General features: G+C 26.7%; 3 protein-coding genes across 4 annotated transcripts; 2 read left to right on the forward strand and 1 right to left on the reverse strand.

Annotated features, from left to right (window-relative positions):
* The first annotated feature begins 1022 nt into the window (after positions 1-1022).
* LOC129607998 (40S ribosomal protein S13) lies at positions 1023-1842 on the forward strand. Its single transcript, XM_055519294.1, has 3 exons — positions 1023-1115; positions 1284-1411; positions 1464-1842. The coding sequence occupies exons 1-3, from the start codon at positions 1093-1095 to the stop codon at positions 1766-1768; spliced, it is 456 nt and encodes a 151-aa protein (XP_055375269.1). The 5' UTR covers positions 1023-1092; the 3' UTR covers positions 1769-1842.
* Positions 1843-1928: 86 nt separating this feature from the next.
* Positions 1929-3838, reverse strand: LOC129607995 (dehydrogenase/reductase SDR family member 7). Its single transcript, XM_055519291.1, has 5 exons — positions 3370-3838; positions 2773-3281; positions 2404-2517; positions 2190-2356; positions 1929-2103 (listed from the first exon to the last, which is right to left on the reverse strand). Exons 1-5 carry the CDS (start codon positions 3491-3493, stop codon positions 2049-2051), a joined length of 969 nt encoding a protein of 322 aa, XP_055375266.1. The 5' UTR covers positions 3494-3838; the 3' UTR covers positions 1929-2048.
* A 1038-nt stretch (positions 3839-4876) lies between these two features.
* On the forward strand, positions 4877-27092 carry LOC129607993 (probable multidrug resistance-associated protein lethal(2)03659). Of its 2 annotated transcripts, XM_055519290.1 has the most exons (11): positions 4877-5151; positions 5241-5949; positions 19151-19269; positions 19604-19689; positions 22349-22508; positions 22582-22951; positions 23018-23847; positions 23900-24712; positions 24778-26191; positions 26246-26662; positions 26727-27092. In XM_055519290.1, the coding sequence occupies exons 3-11, from the start codon at positions 19184-19186 to the stop codon at positions 26748-26750; spliced, it is 4200 nt and encodes a 1399-aa protein (XP_055375265.1). In that variant the 5' UTR covers positions 4877-5151; positions 5241-5949; positions 19151-19183; the 3' UTR covers positions 26751-27092. The 2 variants fall into 2 exon arrangements, with proteins under 2 accessions (XP_055375265.1, XP_055375264.1); XM_055519289.1 differs by having other exon boundaries at positions 4877-5949.
* The last annotated feature ends 696 nt before the right edge of the window (positions 27093-27788 follow it).

Below are 27788 nucleotides of genomic sequence, written 5' to 3' on the forward strand. Positions count from 1 at the left end.
ATGACAAAAAATTTTTAATCGATTCTTTTAACTTTGTCAGCAGTGTTGGCTAAACGCCTTCCCAACAAACAATTTTATTGTTTAGTTGTCTACATTGGGAATCTACGCGACATCTTATGTAAAGTACTAAAACTAAATGCAGAATGAGTTTCATTGAGTCGCCTACGCTTTGTCCGCGTGCGGCTCTAGGAAAATGCATGAATAATTGCATTTGAAAAACATCTCTCACGGCACTAATGAAACTAACGACCTTTTTCAAAAATAAGACTATGTACTTTCATACAAAAAATAAAGCAACACTTTTCTATATTCTTTCCAACTAATCTGATTTTTTCCGCTTTCTTGGTATTAAATTAGAAAATGAATTAAAAAAATAAATACCCAAATAAAACATAAGAAAAAGTAAGACAAAAGAATTGCATACATATGATAAACATTAAATATCAAATGTAAAGCATGCATACAGTTTTTTCTTTCATATTATGATATGTGTGTATGTATATTTTATATGTAGAAGAATAGTTAATAAAATTATTTTCTCATTTTAATTTCTTTCTTTCTTTAATATAAAAAAAGGGAAATATGAATAAAAGAATAAAAAAATTCAAAATTACATTTTTTCTCAGTATGTTATTTATAAATTATAGGTAACAGGTATGAATAGTCAGTATGTTAAGCGACTTTTAAAAAGTTTTTCCAGCGCCTGTATAATACAGTTTCTCTATTTTTTGTTCAAAAAGTTCAAAAGCTATTGGTTCGCCAGTTTTAACCTGAGTATATTTTCTATTATTGCATGATTGCATATAAAGATATGACAATTTTCACTAGATTAAAATGTATGTAATTGTCTAGTACATTATATAAATAAGTCATAAAATAAAGGCTACCCGTCGTGAAACCGACGAACTAACAATCTAAGCACAAAAAAATACATGTAATCCATATTTAGAGAAAATAATTAAAAAACGGCAACCATGATCCCAACAACCACAGAACCTTACAATATAATTGTCAAAATCTGTCATAAATTGACTAATAGAAAAATAATTTCCGTTTCATTTTCTTTTCGGTAAAAACTATCAATTTGTCAAGATGGGTCGTATGCACGCTCCTGGGTAAAAATTAGTTTACGAATATTATTTTTATTGATATGGTTGTAAATTTTGCTTAATAAAACATGTAGAAAAGTAGTTTTCCTCTGTTAATTTATTTTGCAAGCAAAATAAACTCTCAATAACAATTGTTGATGTTACTGTTTTTAACCTCTAATATTTCTTTTATAGCAAGGGTATATCCCAATCAGCATTACCATACAGAAGATCAGTTCCATCATGGTTGAAATTAACTGCAGAAGATGTAAAAGAACAAATCAAAAAATTAGGAAAGAAAGGAATGACTCCTTCAAAAATTGGTTAGATTTTTGAAATTCTTTTTATGCAGAGTTTTAAATAATATAATTTTAGGTATTATCCTCCGAGATTCCCATGGTGTGGCGCAAGTTCGCTTTGTTAATGGCAATAAAATTTTAAGAATAATGAAATCAGTTGGACTCAAGCCAGACATTCCCGAGGATCTGTACTTTATGATAAAAAAAGCGGTGGCCATCCGTAAGCATTTGGAAAGAAATCGCAAAGATAAGGATGGTAAATTCAGATTAATTTTGGTTGAATCCAGAATTCATAGATTAGCACGTTATTACAAAACTAAAAGTGTACTTCCCCCAAATTGGAAGTATGAGTCAAGCACAGCTTCTGCTTTGGTTGCTTAATTTTATGTTAAAAAGTACATTTTAAATTGTAATTTTAAAAAGGTAAAAATACACAACCGAATGTGAAAAAACAACTTATTTTTTTTTGCTTCCACTAAAGATTATGATACGAATTGTTACGATTTTTGCAATGGATGGGCCTGAAAAAAAAAGACTAAAAAACTTTTTATCACAAAATATTTATTCAAAAATTTATTAAAAATATGGTAGTTTATTGTCTTCAGTAAAGGTTTAAAACTGCTGAAAAACACCAAAAGAAGAACTGAATCCATAAAAGCTATTATTTGCCCTCACGAATTTTTTTTATTCCTCGTGTGCCTAATATTTTCATTACCCTGTAATTGAATTCGTTAGAATTGAGAATTAATATTAAATTATACATAAGTACGTTTGACTATAAATTCTCTTTACAAGAACTTACATTAATCTCAAATTTGGAAAATATTGAGTAATATACAATAATAAAGATACTGGGAACAATCCGACCCATGATTGATACGTTTTGTTTGCAAGGGCAACGGCAAATAAATGTCCACAACGTTCTGCTGTCATTCGTCGGTCATCACTTGCAATGCGCTCGCCATATTTCTACAAGTCTAAAATGTAATAAAAGTAAAGAAATGAAACCAATTCACCTTATTTGGATCCGCAGTAAAACTTTCTTGAAGGAAATCTGTAGCTATTGGTCCTGGGCAAAACACAGTAACATCAATTTTTTGTTCTTCAACTTTCAATGAAGCAAAGTAACCCTTAAAGAATTATAATATTTTATCTTGATTTAAATAGGCAAAGTACTTATATTTATTTAAAATTGAAACTATTACAGTTAAAAAACTACTAAAGTTTTTGAAATATTAAAAAACTATTACTCATTCTATATTAAAACCTTAAAAAACTATAGAAAACCTAAACCAAATTTAGTAAATATAAAACAAGGCAATAGCTACCAAAGTTTTAATTATCGCTGAAAGTCAAAATAAAAAATTGTTTAAATAAAAAATTACATGTAACGCATGTTTAGCACCACAATAGCTGGCTGAAAATGGGAGTGCAGTAAGTCCTGCTCCACTAGAAGTTATTGCGATATGTCCTATACCACCAGCACACTGTTTGAAATATCTAACAACAACGCGAGATAAATTAATTACTGAAAAAACATCCAACTCAAAAAGATCTCGATCTACTTGGATATCAATTTTATCCCATTCGGCACGTTGTGATCTTCCAGCGTTATTAACCAATATATCTAATTTCCCAAAATGGTCAATCACATTTTTAAAATGATCTTCGTGCTTATCTATATCCAGCATATCCATTTTTAAAATTAAAATATCATCTCTAGCTAAAAGGCCATGACAGTTATCTAAACATTCTTCTTTCACTTTTATTAATTCATTTTCACGTCGGGCAGATATAACCAAACGAACTCCATATTTTGCCAAATCTAGAGCCAAATATTTGCCGATTCCACTAGAAGCCCCAGTAATCCACACGACCTTACCTCGAAGGGATGCTGTAAAAATTTTATAAGGTTAAGTTTTATTTGTTTTGTTTTTATTGAAATCGTTTTGCAATACGAATATTTATTAAAGTATACGTACAGAGAGGTTGACCAAATTTTTCTTTTACAGCCAACTCTATGTCTGAATCAAGTACTATCCATAACATCAAGTTTATTATGTAATAAAGTAAAACCACTATCCCAATTAACTCCAAAATATTCATAGTGACCTATGCGCTAATCTACACAATACTAGACAAATATTCAAATATTGTAGATCTATTATCTTTTCGACAAGATAAGAAAATTTTTCAGTTGCTTTTTCAATTAATTTTTCGCTAACACTATTTATATATAGAGCTTTTTAAAATACGCAAATATGTAAATATTTGTATAAAAACTTATTAGAACTGGTTAAAAAAAAAGTATTTATATCCAACTTGTTTTAGAGGGATCATATTCCAAAATACGTATCCAATGTACCGTATGTACTTTTGTTTATTGCTGCAAGTTGCGATTTCGTTTTATTATCATCTAATGTTTTTCTTTTGTTTTTGCTTTTAGTGCAACATAAATGACAGCTAATTTTGACAAACAAAAAATGGAAATCTCATTACGTTATATATGTGTCAGGTTCCTATTGACTTATAAATGCAAAGGCCTATTCGACCACCAGCAATTTGAAATTTCAAAGATGATTACAAATAATACTCTTTTTTAAATATCACATATTTAATATTTTAGATTATTAAATAAAGTGTTGTAAAAAATTTCATGCTACGCAAAAATAAAATTATTCATCACCAAAAAATATGCATTGAAATTTTCAAATAACGATCATCTAAATCCAAATGTTTTGTTCGTTATTTTGGTGAATTAACTTTGTAGACCCTGCCAATGCTGGGTCATATAAATAATATCATATAATTACATTATTATAATTTATTATATGATATTATTTAAATAAATAAAAATAAATATGTTATTCGTGTTATCGCAGAATAAAAGAAATTCGCCAAATAAAAAATTATAGTTCATCGAAATTTTTCTAATCAATCTTTTTAAAACATTATATGTGTAAAATTAATGATATGTAAATAATTTAAATGATATTTGTTTATATTGTATACTAACTGTTACAAACATTTTGCAATTGTCCAAGAAAAAACCTCCTGTAAATTTTTTGTGTGGCAAAAAAATTATTAAAACTATACGTACTTTTCTCTATTTTATGCTGTCATATTTCTATCTTGAACAGATTTCATTACAAAGTACTATTAGACAGAACTAATATATAATGTAGTTAACAAAACAATTAACTTTTAGTGATAATTTTTTTGTGTTGAATTAATTATTGAATTATTATTTAGAAACAAAAACTCTTTTAGTAATTTTTGGCTGTACTTTAAATTAACCGATTATGTTTCAATATTTTCTGGCAAACCCGATTCAAGATAAGGAATGAACACCACTAGTCACACCACACTACAGCAAATTACAACACGACAACCGAACGCCACAAATAGCAGTAAATGTGTGTTTCTTGTTTTCATTTATATCTTGCACATTTTCTTAATTATTGTCAGTCAATAAAAAATTTGGTGCTTTAACGGTTTATCATCTTATTTTAAGAGGTTAGGGTTATTTTATTCGGGTTTTTATTTCTTTTTGGTGCTAAAACTAAATTCATTTAAAAAAAAATTAATTTTTTCCTATTAATCATCAATTCGAAAAGAAGTGTTTCTAAAAAATAAAAATTAATACTTCACTTCATTAACACACATCAGAATCCGTAAAGTTGGAGTTTACGTCACAAGTATTTTATATAAGAATTAATTTAAGAATATTTTTTTTTTTTTTTACTAAAAAGATGTTAAAAAAGGTATTTAATGTTAATATTTAAAAAATATTAAAAACAAGAATGTAAATTAGACTGTTCAATAATTTAAAAAAAAATATTTTGGTTTGTAGGTAGGTGCATACCTTATTTGATTCATACCTACAAAAGTTAAAGTGTGAAAATGTCATTTTTGAATTAATTTGAAAAGTTAATAAAGGTCAGTTACTATATAAAAGTGAAAAAATTTTTATAAATTTTCTTGCACACGCATATACATTTACATATAAATATAATTTCAATTTACATACATATGTACATATACAAAGTATTTATCAAACATAACAGCGAAAAGAGCAAACAAACTTAACAAACGCCAAAATCAATACGGAAAACTTCAAAAATTTCGATAAAACTAAAATAACATAACCTATATAATATTGTATCTATTGTACATATAAATGTATTATATACATTATATGCCTTATGTAGGTAAAGGGCATATTTTATTTTACAAACTTATTCAAATGAAATAGAAAATAAAGTTAAGACTATTATGAAACAAATTAGAAAAACAAAATTCTTAATTATTTTTTCCAAAGTTATATAAAATGTATTAATTTTGAGTGTAAATTAATGTGGTTATATTAAAAATAACAAACCTAATATAATATTTCATCCTAAATGAAGAAATTAACTCAATAGCAATCGAACTTTTATAAATAGAATAATAATTTTCATTACCAATCGTCTGAAGAACTAAAGGAGGAGAACGATTATAAGACGTTAACATTTCATATTATTATTTTGCTTATGGATTTTATTACACTTCACATATAATAAGTAAGTAGAATAATGAAAAAGAATATTATTAGAGATCACGTGTATTTTAAGTACTTAATCAATATGAAATAAAAATAAAATTCTATAATTAATGCCATTTTCATTGTCTTCTTTGTTCAATAAACTACTTTATAGCAATATGTATTTTATGTAGGTACATATGTAAATAGATAGTTCAATATTTAAATAGCTACGGTTGCCGTAAATTATTATTTTACAATATACTTACATATGTATGTACATAATATAGGTACCAGCCGTTACGATACGGAAAATTAAATTAAGAGTAATGGGAATGTAAATAGGTAAATCCCTATATAAAAATTTAGACATAGGATTTATATAGGAGCCAAATTTATATTAATATGTAAATCGAACTGTACTTTATGTACTAATGCCGGCAAAACTAAATAAATATATAATCATAAAAAAGAATTATTAAATATTAGAGGAAAAATATTAATAAATGATATTATATTGTAATAATCGCTACTATTCAATAGATATTCGAAAAATCTCGTTAAAACTAAAGAATTGAATCTTAAAAATAAATTCGGTCTACATTTAGAAAAATCATATCCATAAATTTTATACAACATTTTGTTTTGGAAAAACCATTTATATACACATATACATACATATTTATCTAGCATGTAATACTTTTTTTCACAAGTGATTCATACCAATTTAAATAAAAATATTTAAAATCCGCGTTTTGACCCGTTAATTCATAAACTTTTAAGCTTTCAATCAAATTGTTGATTGTTGCTTATATATAAACGGTTCAATGAACACCCACATTTAAAAAAATTTAAATACTTACTATCTAAACAAGCAACTATACCTACCTATCAATTTACTTGTAATAAAATAATAGCACATAATCGACTTAAAAATCTTCTTAAATAAAATCTTTTTTTTTATTCAATGATAGACATGAATAATCGCTTTCATATACATAAACATATATGTATATTAAAAAATGATAATTTTGTTTTTCTCAAAATCAAAAAAAAAAAATTTAATATCTCCAAATATTTAATAAAAACCAAAATTAAACTGCAAAGTAATGAGTACAATGAACATATAAATTAAAAATTTATTTATTTACAAGTAATCAATCAAAAATAATAATTTTAAGAAATGTGAAATTAATTGATACATAAGCATTTAATAAATAATATATTATTAATATTTTTCTTTTATATAATGCTATAAGTAGCTAAGTATGAACTTATATGAAATCATTGAATTTAATTGATTTTTAAAAATATATGCGTTAATTGTAATTATTAATAATTACTTACCTTACTAAGTAGTTACTAAAGTATACTAAAATAAAGTTGAAAATCTTCGGATAATAAGTGCGGCAAATGTTTGAACTAGGATAAAAATGCACGCCTGTATCTTAAGTTCAGCTGAACCGACTTTAATCAACCAAAATAGTACCCCATTTTAAATTTTTTACCATATCTACGGAACTAAATGATGGAATTTCTTGAAATTTAATATTTAAAATTAAGTACTGCTGGTTATCGAAACTAAATGGTGAACTTTTCAGGAAATTCAAATTGCGCAAAGCGAAACACCAGAAAGATTGAAATTTACGTTCTTAGAAGAATGTTAACTAAAACCTTACATGTATCCTTAAAATTGTAAAGAAGCGGATTTTTCATAATCTTCTGTAACACTTTAACTAAACTACTAACATTTCCAATATGTAAAATCGACCAGTTATTTTTGCCTATAAAACCAACTTTTAAATTCATTCTAAATTTAATCAAAAGCTGTCTAATTGTTACAATACTAAAATTTTTTACAAAAAGAAGTTGGTAAATTGGCTTTATTAACATATAAGTATATAAATACGGAGCTATAAAAAAGTTGATTTGTGTGAAAATTGTTCGCTTATAATCAAAAATGACTGTGTAAGTTACATATTTTTTTTAATTAAAATTAAATGTTCCAATATAGTTAAATTTTAATTGATTTTTAAAAATGATGACAAACAGAATTTTTAAATTAAAAAGATAATCAAATAAACTTTAAATAGCTTAAAAAGCAGTGTGAGTTTTTATATTATCGTATAAAATGTACTTGTAGTTAAATTTGTTATAAATTATATAGTTTTATGTATCTAAAACATCTATGTATATGTAGGTAACCTAAGCTTCTTCCCAGATATTGCTTGTATAAGTACGTAAACACTTGATAATGTTTGTACCCTATAGTGTACCCTATAAAAATTCTAAATATTTAGTAATTTATTGTCATAACATTGTAATTAACTTAGTAATTACAAAAATAGTTTTTATTGTTAATAATATTTTATTACTTTTATAAAAATGACTGAGTATATATGCAATTTCACTGATAGAAAAGTTAAGTATACTCATTACAGGGGTTACCAAATTAAAAATAAAATTACAAATCGAAAAACTTGTTAGTAATTTAGATTGTATGAGTGTGTCAGTACTTAAATTTTAATATTAAAGAATTGGGGATTTTAGATAATTCAGATATTCGTTAAGTTCTAACTTATATATTAAAGATATTTCTTTGTATCATTACAGATTTACAGGACCTAGCTGATTTACTTTTTTAGATTTTCAATATCTAAATTTTTTTCGTTTTAGAATTTTAAGCATGCTATACGATTTTCGAACGTGTTTCTTTTGTAGTAAAGATAAAACAAGCTACATTTGAAATTTTTTTTAGTTTTGGTTTATCGAATATGCTTTATAAATATTAAAAGGTAAAATATATTTGATAACATACTGGTTTGCATAGGGTAGTCCTTTGCTCATACGTTTAAGAATCTCTAGAATTTGAGAACCCTGATGTCATTGAGATAATTTGAATTGTTTTACAATTTACAATGATATTAATTTTTTATTTTATATATAAAAGTTTGTTCTTGAATTAGACAAAACGATTTTATTTATTTTAGAATATTTTAAGAGCATATTGACAAATAACGTATTTAATAACGGAAGTTTTCAAAAAATCATTTGTTTCATAACATTAAACTTGAAAAGCTAAGTATGTATATGTATATACAACAACGTCTTCATAATACGAGTAGTTAAATTCAAATATATAAATATTATTTAACAAATAATAATATTATAAATGCAATAGTTAAGTAACTATTATTATTTATTAAATAAAAAATATAGAAACAATAAATTCATCAAAAAATAAATACAAACTGGAAAAGATCACGTGACTATTACTTGTTAAGTCTTCGTTTCAACTTAGATATAAGAATGTATTATAAAAATGAATACATACATTCGCACATGTATTTATAAAAAATTACAAACAAAATCAATTGAAATTTTATCAATATTGTTTATATACTGAAAATTAATTTGCATGACGATTTCTATTAATTCTAAAATAACGACATCATATTAAAATAATGTTTATATAATATACGTATACATATATACTTATATAATATATTTATAACAACAATTATGCCTTAAACATACACAAAAATAAGGCTTATAACACTGTAGTATAAGGTATTTTTAGAAAGAAGTTTCTTATGCTAAATAATAAATAAAAATAAGCACGTAATTTGATTTTCGTAATGATTAGATTAGATATAGTGGAGTGATTCAAAAAGTATTTTTTGAATATTATATGTGTAGGTAGATACAGAGTGGCGGGATTCATTGTTTTTATTTTGAAAATTATTTCAAGGCTGACTGACATTACGAACATAAGCAAAAATAATTGACATAAGCCGTTAAAGTCAATATGGAAAACGACCTTTTCTATTTAGTACATTTTCCCCTTAAGTCGTAGGCAAACCGAATTTTGTAAGACGTCTGTTTTGAAAACCGTGAAATCGAAGCAATAAGTACAATTTCCAATTTTTACCAAGCAAAATAATTTAGTAAAATAACAATTTTTAAGGATTTTTTTTTTTAAATAATTTTCTGTTACAATTATTTACCTACATTAATTTTACCTTTTTAATCAGATATTTTAATTTCTAAGTTTTGTGAAGAATATATAAAATCGCTGATATTATAAGGAAGACTTTGTCCAGGCGCATTCGATACAAATAGACTCACAAATATATTAATAAGAATATATTTATTCAAATATGGTTCAATAATTATAAGTAAATTTTTGGAATCCAAATGGAAAATTTTATAAAATTAACTTGCATACTTAATTGTTATTTGTTAGTTATACTGCATAAAAAAAAAGTAGGGTAATCCAAAAATCACAAAAAATATTTTATGATAAAGAAAATTGAATGATTTTATGCTTGACCTGATAATTTGTAATCAATAGACTATTGAATTTTCATGGTCAGATAATATTGACCTAATCCATAAATTTGAAATTACCTGATACCACATTAAAATATATTAGATATTGTTAAACAGTATTAGGATTAAAAGGATTGTGTAACAAAATTTTCATTACAAGATAAAATTTTGTAAAATTTTTGTTTTAAAGTAAAATTTTATGGAAAATTCATGAATTCCTTAACATTAATTAGAACAGTTTTAATTATTATTAAAATTTTTACTTAAGTTTATGAAAGTGAAATTTTGTATACGATTAAAAAGTTGTACAATTACAAAAATTGTTACACAAGAAAAAATAAAATTTTAGAATAATGAAGTGAAAAAAAAACTCAATTTTTTTTTGTTTATGTGGTAGAACATTTAATTTATAGCACTATAAGAGTATACATATACAAATATGTATATACTGTAGAAAACTATAAACTACACAATCCAATATTATATTTACTTTAATGAAAATTTATGTTTTTTTTTCAAACGCTATTTCAACGTACATTGAATTTTCTGCTTTAAACTTTTTATCGGGTTCTCATACAAATTCATCTTATATGATGAAGAAATAATAATAACGTACAATTTTTATATGCATTATAATTATTTATGTAGAAAAATGTATATAATTATTCTTTATTCTTACATTTCTATAAAAAATATTCTCGCTAGGACAAAACATTGTCAAATTTAGCAACTCTGTAATAAGCATTTTTGCTTAATTTCTTTTGGAATTTCAACAAATGCAAATTCTCAAACAAAAACAAAGCAGAGAAATCAATCAAATCAAATTTGTTTCAATGATATTATTAATTAACGAAAATTTCATATTTGAAACTTGCCATTCCATTGCTTCATGGCCTGGCTCAGTACGATTTGATTTTTTTACCAAAATTTTCAGTTCAGTTTTTCACTTCTATAGCGATACTAAATTAATAATCTATCCAGATTTTCTACGCCCTTGAATACCGTTACATTTTTGTATAGAAAAATGTCTTTTAAATAAGACTCCCAATATTTCGTATATGTTGACCACGATTTTCTATCATTTTCATAAACTTTTTACACATACTTAAGCCACTTTATGGAGGTTTTATTGTATTTATCAAGAATCATTTTCCTTATAAATAATTATTCAAGTTAGCCATGTGCTGCTCCATTTTCAAAGAAAATTTTGTTGATATTTACAAATCAATTAAGAAAAATTCTTGAATATACACAATAATTAATATTCTTACATTCGTTTAGCCGTATCATTTGAGGTGATGCGAGTATAACAGAATGTGAAACCTAAAAGATTAGTATAGGAATTAAGTGAAATACAAAAATTAATCATATTAAAATTTCGACGCTATTTCAATTACATTTAGTCAAATTTTCTATATACTGGGATTCTACTATGCCATACTATATAATGAACAACACGAGATTAAACTAATTTTCAAGAAGCTGTTAAAATTAACTTAAAGAAAATTAGAGATTTGAAGTACAAATTTTATTGTGAAATTTATTTTTGTCCAGGGTATTCAAAATAAAATTAAATTGTCACAAATTCAAATTCAGCGGGTTTTTGGTTGTAATCACCAGATTATGTTGTACATATATAAATTACCTGCTTTGCCCAGTAAGTAATTAAGTATTCAGCTAAATTATAAAGATTATAGTTAAATGATTGAAGTGTAAAAATAATTTAAAAAAGAAATGAATTGGTATGTACATGCAAAAATAAATAATTCACAACATGTAATTAAAATAAATAAAAATATGCTCATTAACTAATTAAATAATTTTTAGCGTTAGATAAAATTCAAAAATCAAATATTTTCAACATTTTGTTTTTCATTAAACTTCTAGCAAACAACTTAGAAAATTTACGCTATAGCTATTTTAAATTAATATTTAAATATAAGCAACATTAGTTGGATGAAATTTTGATTATAAATTGCTTAATTTAGATTTGATCAATTGGCGTTTTATTTCAATTGCCGTTTATTACTTTTAATTGAAATGGACAAAAAAAAAGGCGGTCTGGGCAAGGATAAACAGGGTAGGCACTGACCGGTCGCTGACCCAGCGCTGCAACTGTTTAATTCCTAGTCAAGTACTTGCGTTACCTCCCCGTGGTGGCCGCTGGAAGGTAAAATAATACCATCAGGTAATATTTTACACTAAAATCGCAAGTGCTTCGGTCCTCCTAATTGGGGGTTGGCAGTGGTCTAACGAACCCCTCCAGAAAAAACAGCAGTTACGAATTCTTCACAGATGCCTCGGATAAATTACATAAATAATGGAAATAACGGAATAATGACCAGGAATAGTACAAAGGATTATGATTTAAGGCTAGCAACTTGGAATATACAAACATTACTACAAGCAGGAAAGATGCAAGAAATTGCTAGAGAAACATTAAGATATGGCATCGATATATTAGCTCTCCAAGAAGTAAGGTGGCAAGGGAATGGAACAATCAAAAAGGGCCAATATACCTTCCACTATAGTGGCCATACAAGAAGAACCGGTTTATACGGCACTGGGTTTATTGTTAACAACGGAATTCAAAAATGCATTCTGGGGTTTACTCCAATCAACGAAGGAATGAGTTGTATAAGAATAAAAGGTAAATTTAACAATATATCAATTATATCAGCCTATGCACCAACTGAAAATGCCGACGAAGAAGAAAAGGAAAACTTTTATGAAAATCTCAGTAATTTATGCGAAACAATGAGTAGTTACGACACACTGATACTCATGGGTGATTTTAACGCTAAGATTGGAAGAGAAGATCATATTCAAAAAATAGCTGGTAGGTTCTCGCTTCATCAATCGTCAAATGATAATGGTATGCGCTTATGCCAGTTCGCCGAAGAGCATCAACTCAGAATAAAAAGTACATCTTTTCAGCGAAAAGATATATATAAGGGTACATGGAGAATACCTGGCACAAACTCTACAAATCAAATTGATCATGTACTCATATCAAGCAGATGGAGCTCTTCTATAATAAATGTCAGAAGCTACCGTGGTGCGAACGCTGACAGCGATCACTATCTCGTTGGCGCAGTTTTACGACAACGAATAGCAAACGTAGCGAAAAAACGAGGTGCAAAAAGAACTAAGTGGGATAGTGATAAACTAAAGGATAACAACATACTACAAGAATACCAAAACACGATATATTTACAACTTCATACGCTCGAGGGACACAATCAAACCATCGACGAGGAGTGGAACGAAATAGAAAATAGTATTGTCTCTGCTGCGAGAGAAGTAATCGGTATAAAAGCTAACCAAAGAAACGCAAATTGGTTTGATTCAGAATGTGAAACAGCAATAGAAGAAAAGAACAAAGCCAGAAAAAAAATGATACAAACTAATACGAGAGCTAATAGAAATATATATATCGAAAAAAGAAAAATAGCAACAAAAATATGTAAAAGGAAAAAGAAGACTGCCATAAAAAACAAAATACTGAAAATAGAAGAGGAACAAAGACGCAACAATGCGAGAAACTTTTACGAAAACATAAGAAAAGAAGTTCATGGATACCAACCTAGATTAAGTGCATGCAAAGACAAAAATAATAACATAGTAACTGAAGACGAAAGCATAATGAACCGATGGAAAGAATATTATAAAGAAATGTTATACGTACAGAATGAAATAGCAAATGATGAAAACGATCCCCTAATATACACAGTAGAACCAGAAACACCAGCACCATCCATAGACGAGGTGCGAAGTGCTATAAGCAAGCTTAAGAACAACAAGGCACCAGGGGAAGACAAAATTACGGCAGAATTACTGAAAAATGGCGGAGAGTCGCTCTCCCATAAATTATTATACATAATATGTAAAATTTGGAACGACGAAATCATGCCGTATAAGTGGAATGTAGGTTTAATATGTCCCATACATAAAAAAGGAGACAAATTAGAGTGCCAGAACTACAGGGGCATCACACTACTAAACTGTTGTTATAAAATTCTGTCAAACATAATATATGATCGGATAAAACCATTTTATGAAGAACAGATAGGAGAGTATCAGTGTGGATTCAGGTGTCAAGGATCTACAATTGATCAAATTTTCCTAATGAAACAAATTATGGAAAAAAGCTATGAGTACAATGTAGACCTACACATTATATTTATCGATTTTAAACAAGCTTTTGATAGTATTGACAGAACGAAAATCTCAACGGCCCTGGCATTCCTAGGTGTACCAAAAAAACTGATCAATTTAATAAACATGACAATGAAGTTTTCTACGAGCAAAGTTTTGATACAAGGTGCAATATCGGAATCATTCCAAATAAATAGTGGTGTACGACAAGGGGATGCACTTTCCGCTTTAATCTTTAATATGGTTTTACACTATGCAATTAGAGACATTGGCAAAGGAGGCAACATTTTTGTCAGGTCTCATAAAATACTGGCATATGCAGATGATTTAGCAATCATTGGCAAAAATTACAATATAATGGCGCAGGTATTTAAAGAGCTAAAAGCAGAAGTAATAAAAGTTGGTATGCATATAAATGAAACAAAGACGAAATATCTTAAATTGTCAAGAAATGAGCGACGACGGCAACCTGAGAATATAAAAATTGACGAGTTGGAAATTCAGGGAATCGAAAAATTTAAATATCTTGGTGTTCTATTGTGCAATGATAATAGTATGCGAAATTGCATACAAGAGGGACTTCAGGCGGGTAACAGATGTTACTATGCACACAAAAAACTAATGAAGTCAAATCTGCTATCGAGAAAAACGAAATATAACGTTTACAAAACGCTCATTCGACCAGTAATAACATATGGCTGTGAGACGTGGTCCTTAACATCAAATGACGAAAACTATCTTCTCAGATTTGAAAGAAAAATATTACGACAAATATATGGACCAATTAGATTAAGCAATAATGAGTACAGAAGAAGACTTAACGATGAATTATATGCACTTACACAGAACGAAGACATAGTAAAGTTTATAAAATCCCAACGATTAAGATGGGCCGGACATGTCATAAGAATGCCCGAAAACAGAGATCAAATACAAATACTAAATGCAAGAACACTGCTAACAAGAGCAAGAGGACGACCAAGAAACAGATGGTTAGATGACATAGAATTCGATGCGAGAAAATTAGAAATTATAAACTGGAGGACGACTGCAAGAGATAGATCAAATTGGAGGGAAATAGTGAAGAAGGCTAAAGCTCATCAGGGGCTGTAACGCTATAAGAAGAAGAAGAAGGACAAAAAAAAAAACCAATCTACTTACTTGAAAATAAAATTGTAACACACATACTACATTATTTATATGTATATATATAAATACACATTACATACATATATATATATAAGTAATTTTAGAGGAAATAATATTGATTATCAAAATTTTATTCGAATGTTGCGCTTTTATTTAAAAAAGAAAATAATATGGTTGTAGATTTGTATACAATTGAAGCGGTAAGTGGACAAAGGGGTTAACTTACATGTGCATTGCAACACATTTTTACATTAACATATTGTAAAACTATTAATTTTTTTGTTACTTATCTCCTATGTGAACTGTCAATATCGTCTTCTATTAAGTTTCTATCTATAAGATGAATCACAGTTGAAAATATATGAAATTTAATGACGTTCTATCCGAAAAGCTCGATTTTCGTCAAAATGTTAGTTAACGCCTTTGTCCACTTACCTCTTCAATTATTATTGAAGCGCAATACTCATAATAAGTAAACACATACCGCTGCAATCCTGATATAACTCAAAATTTTCACATTTGAGTAAAACCAATTTTAAAATGTTATTGATGTAATGAAGGCAATACTTTATAATTAATGGTTAAAAAAAAGTATTCCTAATTGTTCTTGAGAAATGTGCTACTTTACAAGACCAGTTTTATTTTTTTCAATTAGAATTATAGAAATTAATTAAAATGTTTATTTTAAGTTAATTTTTTTTATAATATCTCATAAATTTAAATCAAATCATTTCAGTAAACAAAACTTATATAACTTTCAATTTTAATTTTATGCTTAAATAAAAAATTAAGAATTTTGTTTTTTTAATTTTTTTATTTTTAAAATAAACACACGCTTTAATTAATAACAAATGTTTACAGGTTTACAGACAATATTAAAATTATCCTTATCAGTAAGAAGGTTTTATAAACTACTATTAAAGTATTATACAATTTATATATGTACATAAATTTGCAAATAAATAAATTTTAATTCGTTTGTATTATATGTTATCTAACTAAACCAAACTATTAAAATTTGTATGCGTATATAGAATAAATAATCTTAGAATCTTTATGAAACTATAAGAAACTTAAAAGGGCCGTATTTTTATACATGCAAATTCAAATATTTAAAAACTATAGGATACAGTTTTAATTTAGGATAATATACACCGGAACCTGAACCTAATTTACAAGTGAGTGTTAAAAAAGAATAGTAAAATAAAGTTAATAAGCAGGTATAATTTTAGAGCGCTAACTAAATTCAATTAAGATTCTCTTTCCTGGGTATAATAACACTTCTATACCACAATAAATTTAAATAATTAAATTAAATAATAAAGGATTAAATTGGAATATATTGCTGTTTTCTTGAAATTTTTGAGGACAATGAAAGAATTCATAATTTTTTATTTAATAGACCATATTATTATATTTTGCCAGTAAATAAATTATATTTAAAATTATAAGATTATTTATTTTTGTTTACAAGACATTAAACTTGAATATTATTTTCTACCAATACTAATTGATTAAAAAATAAATATTTATATATGTATGTATGTTGGTAAAAATATCAAATTTCTTTTTCAAAATTAAGTAAATAGGTGTGACATTCATTCATTAATCTATTTCGAAGTGGTCGATCAGGGACATGAAATAAAAAAATTCGTTAACATATATACAATTCAAAAAATTTTTGCTTCAAATTGAGCAAAAAAGTTTTCAAGTAACTCTTCATTAGCCCAATTATATATGAACGGGCAAATACATACCTTGACATTAAATTTGCAAATATAATAGCAAATCTAGCGCTAGTAAAGCAATGTTTATACTATAGTTGAATACGCATATATTTAATATTGGAAGATATTACATGACATGCTAAGCCCATATGGCCTGAAAAACCATATTACCTTTCCATTTTTCCAAGCTTAACCGAAGACTTAGCCGAAGAATGCAAGCTAAAAAAAAATAATTTCCCAAAGAAGCGCTTGCTTTGCGCTCTCAAAATCTAATATCATATATTCGCATTCATATATTCGCAAATATAGGCAATATTTACGTTAATTCAATAAACAATGACGTGATTCATTTAGTGGAAGAGAAATGATAAAATTATATTAATCAATAACTATTATAATGAACGTTATTTATTAAACAAATGGAAATTGTTTATTAAATATCTGAGTAATATTTTAATTTTAACGCCTTGCCTCTGCCCACAATTTAATACATTGGGAATCATTACTTACGTCATTGTACAATATTTATCCAAGGAAAATACATGTTTCAACAAAAACAATTTCAACAAAAATAGGTGACATATTATACTTACATTACATTTATACATACATAAATAATTATAATTAACTAAATGAAAAACAACATTGTATGGTGATAAAATATTTCGATTCTTAGGTTTCCAAAGTTTATTGTTATTATATTACAAACTTATTTACAAATAATAAAATTAAGATAAATATCGCATGAAGTTGGGTGGGAAAAATTATAATTGCATGCTTACAAGTCACTGAATGATGTATAATTGATTTATTTCACATATTTAGGCAAAATTTTAATTGTTTTATTATAAAACGGAAATTTATCTATGTTGACAATAGCCCTCTATGTATTTTTTTTAAAAAGTTTTGAATTAAAACTTAAACTGCAGTAAATTAAATGTCAAGCATCATTAAATTTTACTACAACCACAAAATCATATACATTGTCCTTATCATAGAACCTCAAATGTACTTGGGAGAAAAATTTTTGCCTTACGTGCCTAACAATAATGGATAAATGTACATGCATGCTATATGTATGGGTAATAAATGTGCAGATAATTTAGTTTAGCACATTCTTGTTAGTTTCAGTGTATTATAAGCTAACCAATATGTTTTTAAAATATTTGGTAAAAAAAAAATCGTTTATTTGACATTCAATTGTTTTCAACTGCCAATACAATTGAAACTTTTTAAAGTTTTAAAAGTTTACTGTAGTTAAAAAACAGCGTCGCTCGCTTTACGTAAAAAACTCACAATTAAAATAAAACCATTTAATTAATTCGATAATTTAATTTTCTTTTTTTTTTTACATTGGAACTAATTTTTTCAATTAATAAATTTTAGTTTAGGCGCAAACCTGATATAATATTTTTTTGGAACCCCCGTATGGGTGATATTACTGCGTTTTTCTTTACAAAAATATCTTGGCCCCAACATTATGGAATTGTCGAATTGATGTTGAAACTATTAAGCATGTTTGAATATGTGTGTGTTATCTTTGATTACTAATTTAGTTAAAGTATGTATGTATATGCATACATGTACTTAGTTTCAGCAATAAATTTTTATGTCAGGTCATATAACTTTTAATAAATGTCAAATTGTATATCTAATTAGAGAATTTTATTCAATAAAATAATTAAATGACATTAATTAAAAAATGAAAGTAATAAACGGTAAATCACTGAAATTAAGAATTTAATGGCATTATGGTGTTAAAATATTTTATTTATTTTAATAAGTACAAAATTTTTTTTAGATTTATAATAAAATTTTTTACTTGAAATAAAACAATTTAATTACTTTAGGTTTATTTTTATAATTAATTTACAGATAATAATCATAAATAAAATATAAAGATACAAAATGGAATCAGGATATTCAAAAACATATGAAAATCTACCACGAAATCCAAGAGAGAAGGCCAATATATTTTCATTTTTATGTTTTGGGTAAGTTTTTGTATTAAATATAAATTTTTTAGTTAATTGGAATATGAAAGTTTTTCCAATTGTTCCAATGAGAGCTAAAAATTATAATATAATGTATGTGCCATAAATAATTATAATAGACAGTTAAAATTTTATTCATATTTTAAAATTTTTAAAGTTTAGTGCCTCTAGTACTTTACAAGTAAAGACTATATTTATGTAAATATTTTAAGAAACACATAATAGTATAAGACTCTCTCTTTGCAAAAACTACAAAATATATTATAAGATTTTTAAAGAAAATTTGTTTTATATTTAAGCAAATAATATTAAATTTTTCTTCTCATCGTTAAAGCTACACATTGCCAATTTTTTGGAAAGGACGAAAAAAAGATTTAGATGAAAAGGATTTATATAAAGCTTTAGATGAACACAAATCAGGTAATATATTTTATTTTTGTATTCTTATATTCTGTATTATAGAGCAGAAACAGAGACTGCTCAATAATATTTAATTTTCTATTTCACTAAATGTAAATGAGTGCTTTTTATTTTTATTATTTAATTTACAAAAAAAAAATAGTTAGCAAATTGAAAAGGCCATTAAATTACCTACAATAATATTAGAAAAATAATTTTTTTTGAATTGAAACGAACTTGGAGAATTTCAATATTTTTCGTATAATATTACGATCAAAATTTAAATTTTTCAGTATAGTAAAACTAAACACAAAAGGGTGAGAACAGCCTAATACTTAATATTTCGGAAAAAAATAAGTTGTCAAGATAATGAAAGAAAATCCAGGTAACAAATACCAAGAAGACTATATTTAAGTTCTTGACTTACATGACCCTTCCACTTTTATATAACAAATTAAATTATATAGCAGATATACGGGACTAAACCACAATAAACTTGGAAATTATAACCCATACTATTATTTGTATTAAAATATGTATGAGGTCTCAATTTCAGTTTAAGTATTTCATTTTGAATTTTGTTGAAATTTTTACTATTATGGTAAAATATTTTTTTCTGGCTTAATTGCCCGAATTAAAAATAATTTAAAAATTAAATTAAAAAATGAGTAAGCTGTTTTATGTTCGTTAAGTATCAAAATACTTAATTCGTATTAAGTACTAATTTTGATTGTAACTTTCCAATTTTACCTTAAGTATAATTAAAATAAATTTGGATCATAGATGACTTTAAAAAAAATTTTGCAAAATCATGTCATATTTAAAAATGATTGAAAACTAATTGTAACCATAATCAATAATTATTATTACTATTATTAGTCTTATTATTATATATATACAAGAATTACGGTATATATATATGGTATATATAAGTATTATGGTATATATACTAATTATGGTATATATATAAGTATACCATAAGCTTATTTCACATTCATAATAAAAATTATAACACAAATAAGATATTCAAAAATTATTAACGGTAACTTTTTAGGAAAATCAACAGGTGTCAATCTTATACACATATTTGCAAACGTAATACTAATAACAAACATAACATTAAAATATAAAATAATTTTGTTAATTAATAGAGTGATTTTTTTTTTGCTTTTGAGTTTTTCGTGTTTTTATTTTTGACACTTCACGCATGATTCGTTGCAGCTGTCAACGTCAAAACTTCAACTTGTAAAGAGCCCCTGTTAAAATTTTTATTTAAATAATTAATATTACATTTTCGTTTTGTCGTTCGGTCGACTATATTTTATTACTCGAAACTCTTAAATTATTTTTATTGATGGTAAATGAAAACTCTTGTTTATATAAATTGTTCGGTTATGAAATGCATCTTTGGAAAAGAATATTGAGTAGTGTGTGATATTAATTTTTGACTTTCGGTAACAAATAATTTACACTTTCGATAATGAATCACATAAATATTATACTTTGGAAAAATTTTTAAAAATAAATTTCTATAAATCAAATGTAAAAATAAAAGAACCCTGTACGATTACACTTATGTGACAATAGCTTTTTATACAATCATAATGCTTACCTAATTTAATTTCTAGCCAACAGCAGAGCAGCATACGTAGCGTTATGAACTCATACTCAGTCGAAATATTAGTTTGTCATTAAGCCGTAAAGAACATAATTAAATAATTCCCGTAAAATGATTTTTATAGAACATTAACTAAGTTTGCATTCTGTGTACAAATAATTTTCCCTCGTTACTCTATGTGCACAGTGTAGGGCCTATATTTTATGAAAGAATTAGAAAAATAAAATTACTGAAGTTTACGAAAGAATTTATAACCCCAATAATTTAAAAGTTTATTGTTCTAAAATAGAAATTTAACAATGTTCAAGGAATTCAAATACAGTTAATTTTACCATAATTACCATAATCATTTAAATCGTGAATTGTATAATTAATAAAAATTAAAGAATATCTGTTGAATAAATTAAATTGTATTATTTGATGATGAATTGCTTGTATTTTATAATTTTTGAGGGTAACACTATTTTAATTACCTTTATTTTAAGATTGTTTTAATACCTGATTACCTACATCTAATATTTACATATAAAAATATTTTCATTTAAGTTCGTGACCTATTGTTGACACCTGTTATCTTACTTTTAATAAAATAAAAAATCATTTTTCGTACATATAAATATAAAAAAAATATGACTATAGAATAGAAGTTTCACGTCTATAACTATGTATGTACATGCAAAATGGCGCGAAATAAAAATAAATCACGTAATAAGAAATTATGTATAATTAAAACCATTAAACAAAAATACGAAGGGTGATTAAATATAACGCTAAAATGACAATGCTTTATGAAAGATCCTAGACTTAATAAAATTAATTTAGAATTGATAAAAACATATTTTTAAAAATCATTAAATAAGTAGCCAATAATTATAAGGAAAAACGAAATTCATTGTCTAAGAACTAAGTGACTAGACTGTTAAATTCAAAAAGAAAAAATAAAATTATTAAATCGGAAATCCCGATTGTATTAAAATTTCCAAATACTGCAAAAACTTTGCATATATTTATCAATTCTGTAATAAACCCATTTTATTTGATTATATATTTTGCTTCTTCCAGAAATCCTTGGTGATAAACTGTCCAAAGCTTGGGAAAAACAATTAGATGAACAAATTAAATCTGGCAAGAAACCTAGTCTACTAAAAGCATGTCTAAATGTTTTTGGTTTAAAATTGATGGCATTAGGGATTGTTTTATTTTGTTTAGAGTTTGGTTTGAAGTAATTATCCTACCAATTTAAAATAAATCAAAGAAAAAAGGAAAATTTATTTTTTTTTATAATTTTTTGTTAGATTAACACAGCCATATCTACTAGGCCGCTTAATAGAATTTTATTCAAAAGGAACTACCGGTGACATGACAGATGCTTATATTTTTGCGGCAGCTGTGATAATAACATGTGCCCTAAGTGTTTTAATAATGCATCCTTTCATGTTTGGAACTTTACATTTGGGCATGAAAATTCGTTTAGCTATGTGCAGTGTTATATATAGAAAAGCATTACGTTTAAGTAAAACTGCACTTGGTGATACGACAGCCGGACAAGTAGTAAATTTATTATCAAATGATGTCGGTCGTTTAGATTTATCAATAATATTTGTACATTTCCTATGGATTGGACCACTAGAAGTTATTTTGATCACATATTTAATGTGGATAGAGGTTTGAATCATATACATTTTATTTTTTTTTTTTTGTATAGAATTAAAACTAATTTTGTTTTTATAGATTGATTATGGTGCTTTCACGGGAGTTGCTTTTATGTTAGCTTTTATACCATTACAGGCATATATGGGTAAAAAAACGTCAACACTCCGCTTAAAAACGGCTTTACGTACCGATGAGCGAGTTCGTCTTATGAATGAAATTATACAAGGAATTCAAGTAATTAAGATGTATACATGGGAGAAACCATTTGCTAAAATGGTTGAATATTGTAGAAGAAAAGAAATCAATTGTATAACGAAAACATCATATATTCGCGGTGTTTTATTATCTTTTATAATGTTTTTAACTAGAGTATCAATTTTCATGAGCTTAGCTACATATGCCTTACTTTACCGATGTATAGACGCACAAACTGCCTTTGTAATAACAGCATATTATAATATATTAAGACCAACGATGACTGTTTTTTTTCCACAAGGTATTGGGCAAATGGCTGAGACACTTGTTTCAATTAAACGTATACAAAAATTTCTTCAATATGATGAGACAGAAATTATACGACAAGAGAATTTTAAATCTGATAAATCTTTTAGTAATAATTCAACAGTAAATCAAACACAAACATCTAGTAATCATTCAACAGTAACTAATAATTCTGATGAAAATGCTGTACAAAGCCAATCAACAGATATAGTTGATATCGATAATGTTGCGATAAAAAATGGTCCAACTAAAAATGCTATTTTATCAGAAGCTGGAGTTGATATTAGTCACGTTAAAGCCAAATGGGATACGTTGTCCAATGAACTAACGTTAGATGATGTTAGTCTTAGGGTCCAACCTGGAACACTTGTTGCTATTATAGGACCAGTTGGAGCTGGAAAATCAAGGTAATATTTTTTCATAAAATTTTTGTATATATTTTAATTTTAAAAGTTGTAGTTTAATACAAACAATTCTTGGAGAATTACCAATTGACGATGGTAAAATTAATATCAATGGAACAATATCGTATGCTTCACAAGAACCATGGTTGTTTACTGGAACAGTACGGCAAAATATATTATTTGGTTTACCGATGGATCGTAAACGTTATAAAACTGTAGTAAAAAAATGTGCCTTAGAACGAGACTTTGAGTTGTTCCCGTATGGTGATAAAACAATTGTCGGTGAACGTGGAGCATCTTTATCTGGTGGACAAAAAGCTCGGATATCACTAGCAAGAGCAGTTTATAGGAGATGCTCAATTTATTTACTTGACGATCCTTTAAGTGCAGTCGATACCCATGTTGGTAGACATTTATTTGACGAATGCATGCGAGATTTTTTACGTGAAAATATAGTAATATTAGTAACACATCAATTGCAATTTATTCAACATGCTGATCAGATAGTTATCCTTGATCACGGAAAAGTAAAAGCAGTCGGCTCATATGATACTTTAAGGGAATCCGGTTTAGATTTTGCTGAACTTTTAGAAGCGCCCGAAGAAGAAGAGGTTAAAAGACGGATGTCAGTTTCAAAACTACGCCTGAGACAAAATAGTGAAACATCAATCAATTCGCTGGAAGAACCAGATCCAGAACATAATCAAATGCAGGTAGCTGAAATGCATCAAAAAGGAGGTATTGGTTTAAAACTCTATGGAAAATATTTTAAAGCTGGAGGTGGAATATTTTATGTTTCGTTTATGTTGTCTATATGTGTGTTAGCTCAAATATTCGCATCAGGCGGTGATTGGTTTTTATCTTATTGGTAAGTTCTTAATCGCATGTGTGATAGTTTTCATCAATATATTACAAACTCTCAACCTTTATCAGGGTTAAAGAAGCAGCTGGTCCTGCACAATTTTCACAACCTGGATATTTTGGAAGTGCAAACGATTCCCATGATGCTGTTAATAACATGTACAACGCTACTCTTGAAAACAATATAAAAAGTGCTCTAAATACAAGTCATTTCGATAACTCAACTGGTTATATCAACAAATTAGAATCAGAAGGAGTACTTCCAAAACTTCTAAAAGCACTTGGAAGTACAGAGGAAGATACAAATACAATTGCAGTGTATATATTTTCCGGAATAACAATTGGTACTATTTTAATAACATTGTTTCGAAGTTTTCTATTCTTTAACGTGGCAATGAAAGCTTCCACTAATTTACACAATCAAATGTTCAGAGGGATAACGAGAGCCACAATGTATTTCTTTAATACAAATCCATCAGGACGCATTTTAAACCGATTTTCCAAAGATATGGGCCAAGTAGACGAAATTTTACCTTCAGTTATGATAGACGTTATACAAATTTTTTTACAATTATTTGGCATTGTTATAGTTGTTGCTATTATTAATCCGTATTTTTTGATCCCAACAGTTTTAATGGGCTTAATTTTTTACCTATTACGTAATTTTTATTTAAAAACATCAAGAAACGTGAAACGTGTTGAAGCTATAACAAGATCTCCGATTTATTCACATTTAGCAGCAACACTTTCGGGGTTATCTACGATACGTTGCTTTAACGCACAGGAAGTATTAAAAAAAGAGTTTGATAATTATCAAGACATGCATAGTTCTGCATTTTTCATGTTTATTGCCACAAGTAGAGCATTCGGATTTTGGTTAGATTGCTTTTGTGTAATATATATCGCTATTGTAACTCTAAGCTTCTTTTTATTCGGTGGAAATGGGGGAAATGTTGGCCTGGCTATTACTCAGGCAATGGGTCTGACTGGAATGGTACAGTGGGGAATGAGGCAATCAGCGGAACTTGAAAATACAATGACATCTGTCGAACGAGTGGTTGAATATGAGTCAATTGATCCTGAACCACCTCTTGAATCCGACCCGGACAAAAAACCGCCACCAGATTGGCCTCAGGAAGCGCATATTAAATTTGATAACTTATCATTGAGATATTTTCCAGACGAAAAATCTGAATATGTTTTAAAATCTTTAGAATTCGAAATATTACCAAAAGAAAAAGTTGGTATAGTGGGAAGAACAGGAGCTGGTAAATCTTCGTTAATAAATGCATTATTTAGACTATCATACAACGACGGAAAAATTGAAATCGACGGGAGAGATACAAATCAATTAGGTTTACACGATTTAAGGAGTAAAATTTCAATTATACCACAAGAACCAGTATTATTTTCAGGAACAATGCGTTATAATTTAGATCCATTCAATGAATACTCTGATGAAAAGCTATGGGCAGCATTGGAGGAAGTATGCTAAACAAAAATTTAAAATTTGTGGTATTTTAATTAAATTGTATTTTAGGTAAAATTGAAACAAGCAGTTAGTGAATTACTACATGGTTTACAAAGTAAAATATCGGAGGGTGGTGCAAATTTTAGTGTTGGACAACGTCAATTAGTTTGTTTAGCTCGTGCTATATTAAGAGAAAATAAGATACTTGTTATGGATGAAGCAACTGCAAATGTTGATCCACAAACAGATTTCTTAATTCAAGCTACAATAAGAACTAAATTTGCCGATTGTACCGTATTAACTATTGCACATAGATTGCATACGGTGATGGATTCAGACAAAGTATTGGTTATGGATGCTGGTCACGTAGTGGAATTTGGACATCCTTATAAATTACTAACAGATTCTAAACCAAAAGTATTTTATGGTATGGTGCAACAAACTGGAAAATCTACTTTCGACACCCTGTTCAAAACTGCAGAAAAGGTAAAATTCATAAAATTTTAAATTTTTATCAAATTATTTTCTTATTTTGTTATTTCCTTTATAGGCATATAAGTCTAAAACCGAGTAAATTTTTGGAGTATACATTCCAATAAATAAACCCTAAAACGAATTTAGGCTAATAATGTTCAATTTAACAGTTTCATGAAACAAAATACTTAATGCCTGAATGTCTTAAAAACTGGAATCCTAATTCCAGTTATACTTAATTTGAAATAAAGACTTGAAATTATTATGTATGTGCATTAATATAAATATAGTTGTAAGTTTATTTTTGTTTCTATCAACAATAAATTCATTTTTGATATTTGTTTATTATGTACACAATTAATTTAAATTAAAGAACTGCAAATTCTTATTTTGTACGATTAAAAAAAAATTTTTTTTATATTAAAAAATTTATATTAGATCAAAAAGAGTATAAATAAATTTATTATACATTTTGTATGAACTTATTCAAAAATTAAATAATTATATAATAATAAATAAAAATTTCAAAATTTTAGTTAGTTGCATCACTAACTAATCTGTAAAATTTAACATAATAATAAAATATGTATAATTGTAAGTCATAAATTTTATTGTTACTTTTAAATTCGAAAGTTAAGAAATCTCTTATGTATTAATGTTAAATATTCATCAATTAGTGCTGTAGCTAGTTTAATAAAGGGTTTCAAAACTGGAAACCGTTGTAAAAAAATGTAAATAACAAAAAGATAACTTGACTTAAACGGTTTCTTTCATATTTATTTCCTATCATACCTATTCCAAAAATGAATTCAATACACACCTTTCACATAAGATGATAACACTAACACTAGTAAAACAGAACTGATTCTATGTTTTTTTTTACTGAAAAAATATTGAAAAAATGTGTACTTATTCCAGTAATGGAAATAAATTTTCAGTAGAGAAAGGTAAGAAAACTATTGTAAAAATTAAACTGATATTTTGATGAGCTTTAAATGTTAATTTTGTATAAAATCATACAAATTATATTATTATAATACAATGTGTATAAAACAAATTTATGTATTTAAGAAAAAAATTAATAAAAATATTATTTTTTATAAGAATTTTGATCTTATGAATTATTTTTTAAATAGGA

Source organism: Condylostylus longicornis, unplaced genomic scaffold, assembly GCF_029603195.1.
Source record: "Condylostylus longicornis isolate FDR11 unplaced genomic scaffold, ASM2960319v2 ptg000030l, whole genome shotgun sequence".
NCBI classification, from domain to species: Eukaryota; Metazoa; Arthropoda; class Insecta; order Diptera; family Dolichopodidae; genus Condylostylus; species Condylostylus longicornis.

Excerpts from the sequence above, each read along its gene's own strand:
- LOC129607998 (XM_055519294.1), top strand. The coding sequence starts at position 1,093 with ATGGGTCGTATGCACGCTCCTGG. Across the intron at positions 1,116-1,283 it reads GGTCGTATGCACGCTCCTGG|CAAGGGTATATCCCAATCAG; the intron begins GTAAAAATTAGT and ends TTTCTTTTATAG. Across the intron at positions 1,412-1,463 it reads AATGACTCCTTCAAAAATTG|GTATTATCCTCCGAGATTCC; the intron begins GTTAGATTTTTG and ends ATATAATTTTAG.
- LOC129607993 (XM_055519289.1), top strand. The coding sequence starts at position 19,184 with ATGGAATCAGGATATTCAAAAACATATGAAAATCTACCACGAAATCCA. Across the intron at positions 22,509-22,581 it reads TGTTTAGAGTTTGGTTTGAA|ATTAACACAGCCATATCTAC; the intron begins GTAATTATCCTA and ends ATTTTTTGTTAG. Across the intron at positions 24,713-24,777 it reads GATTGGTTTTTATCTTATTG|GGTTAAAGAAGCAGCTGGTC; the intron begins GTAAGTTCTTAA and ends AACCTTTATCAG.
- LOC129607995 (XM_055519291.1), bottom strand. The coding sequence starts at position 3,493 with ATGAATATTTTGGAGTTAATTGGGATAGTGGTTTTACTTTATTACATA. Across the intron at positions 3,282-3,369 it reads AAAATTTGGTCAACCTCTCT|CATCCCTTCGAGGTAAGGTC; the intron begins GTACGTATACTT and ends AAATTTTTACAG. Across the intron at positions 2,104-2,189 it reads TTTCCAAATTTGAGATTAAT|GGTAATGAAAATATTAGGCA; the intron begins GTAAGTTCTTGT and ends ATTCAATTACAG.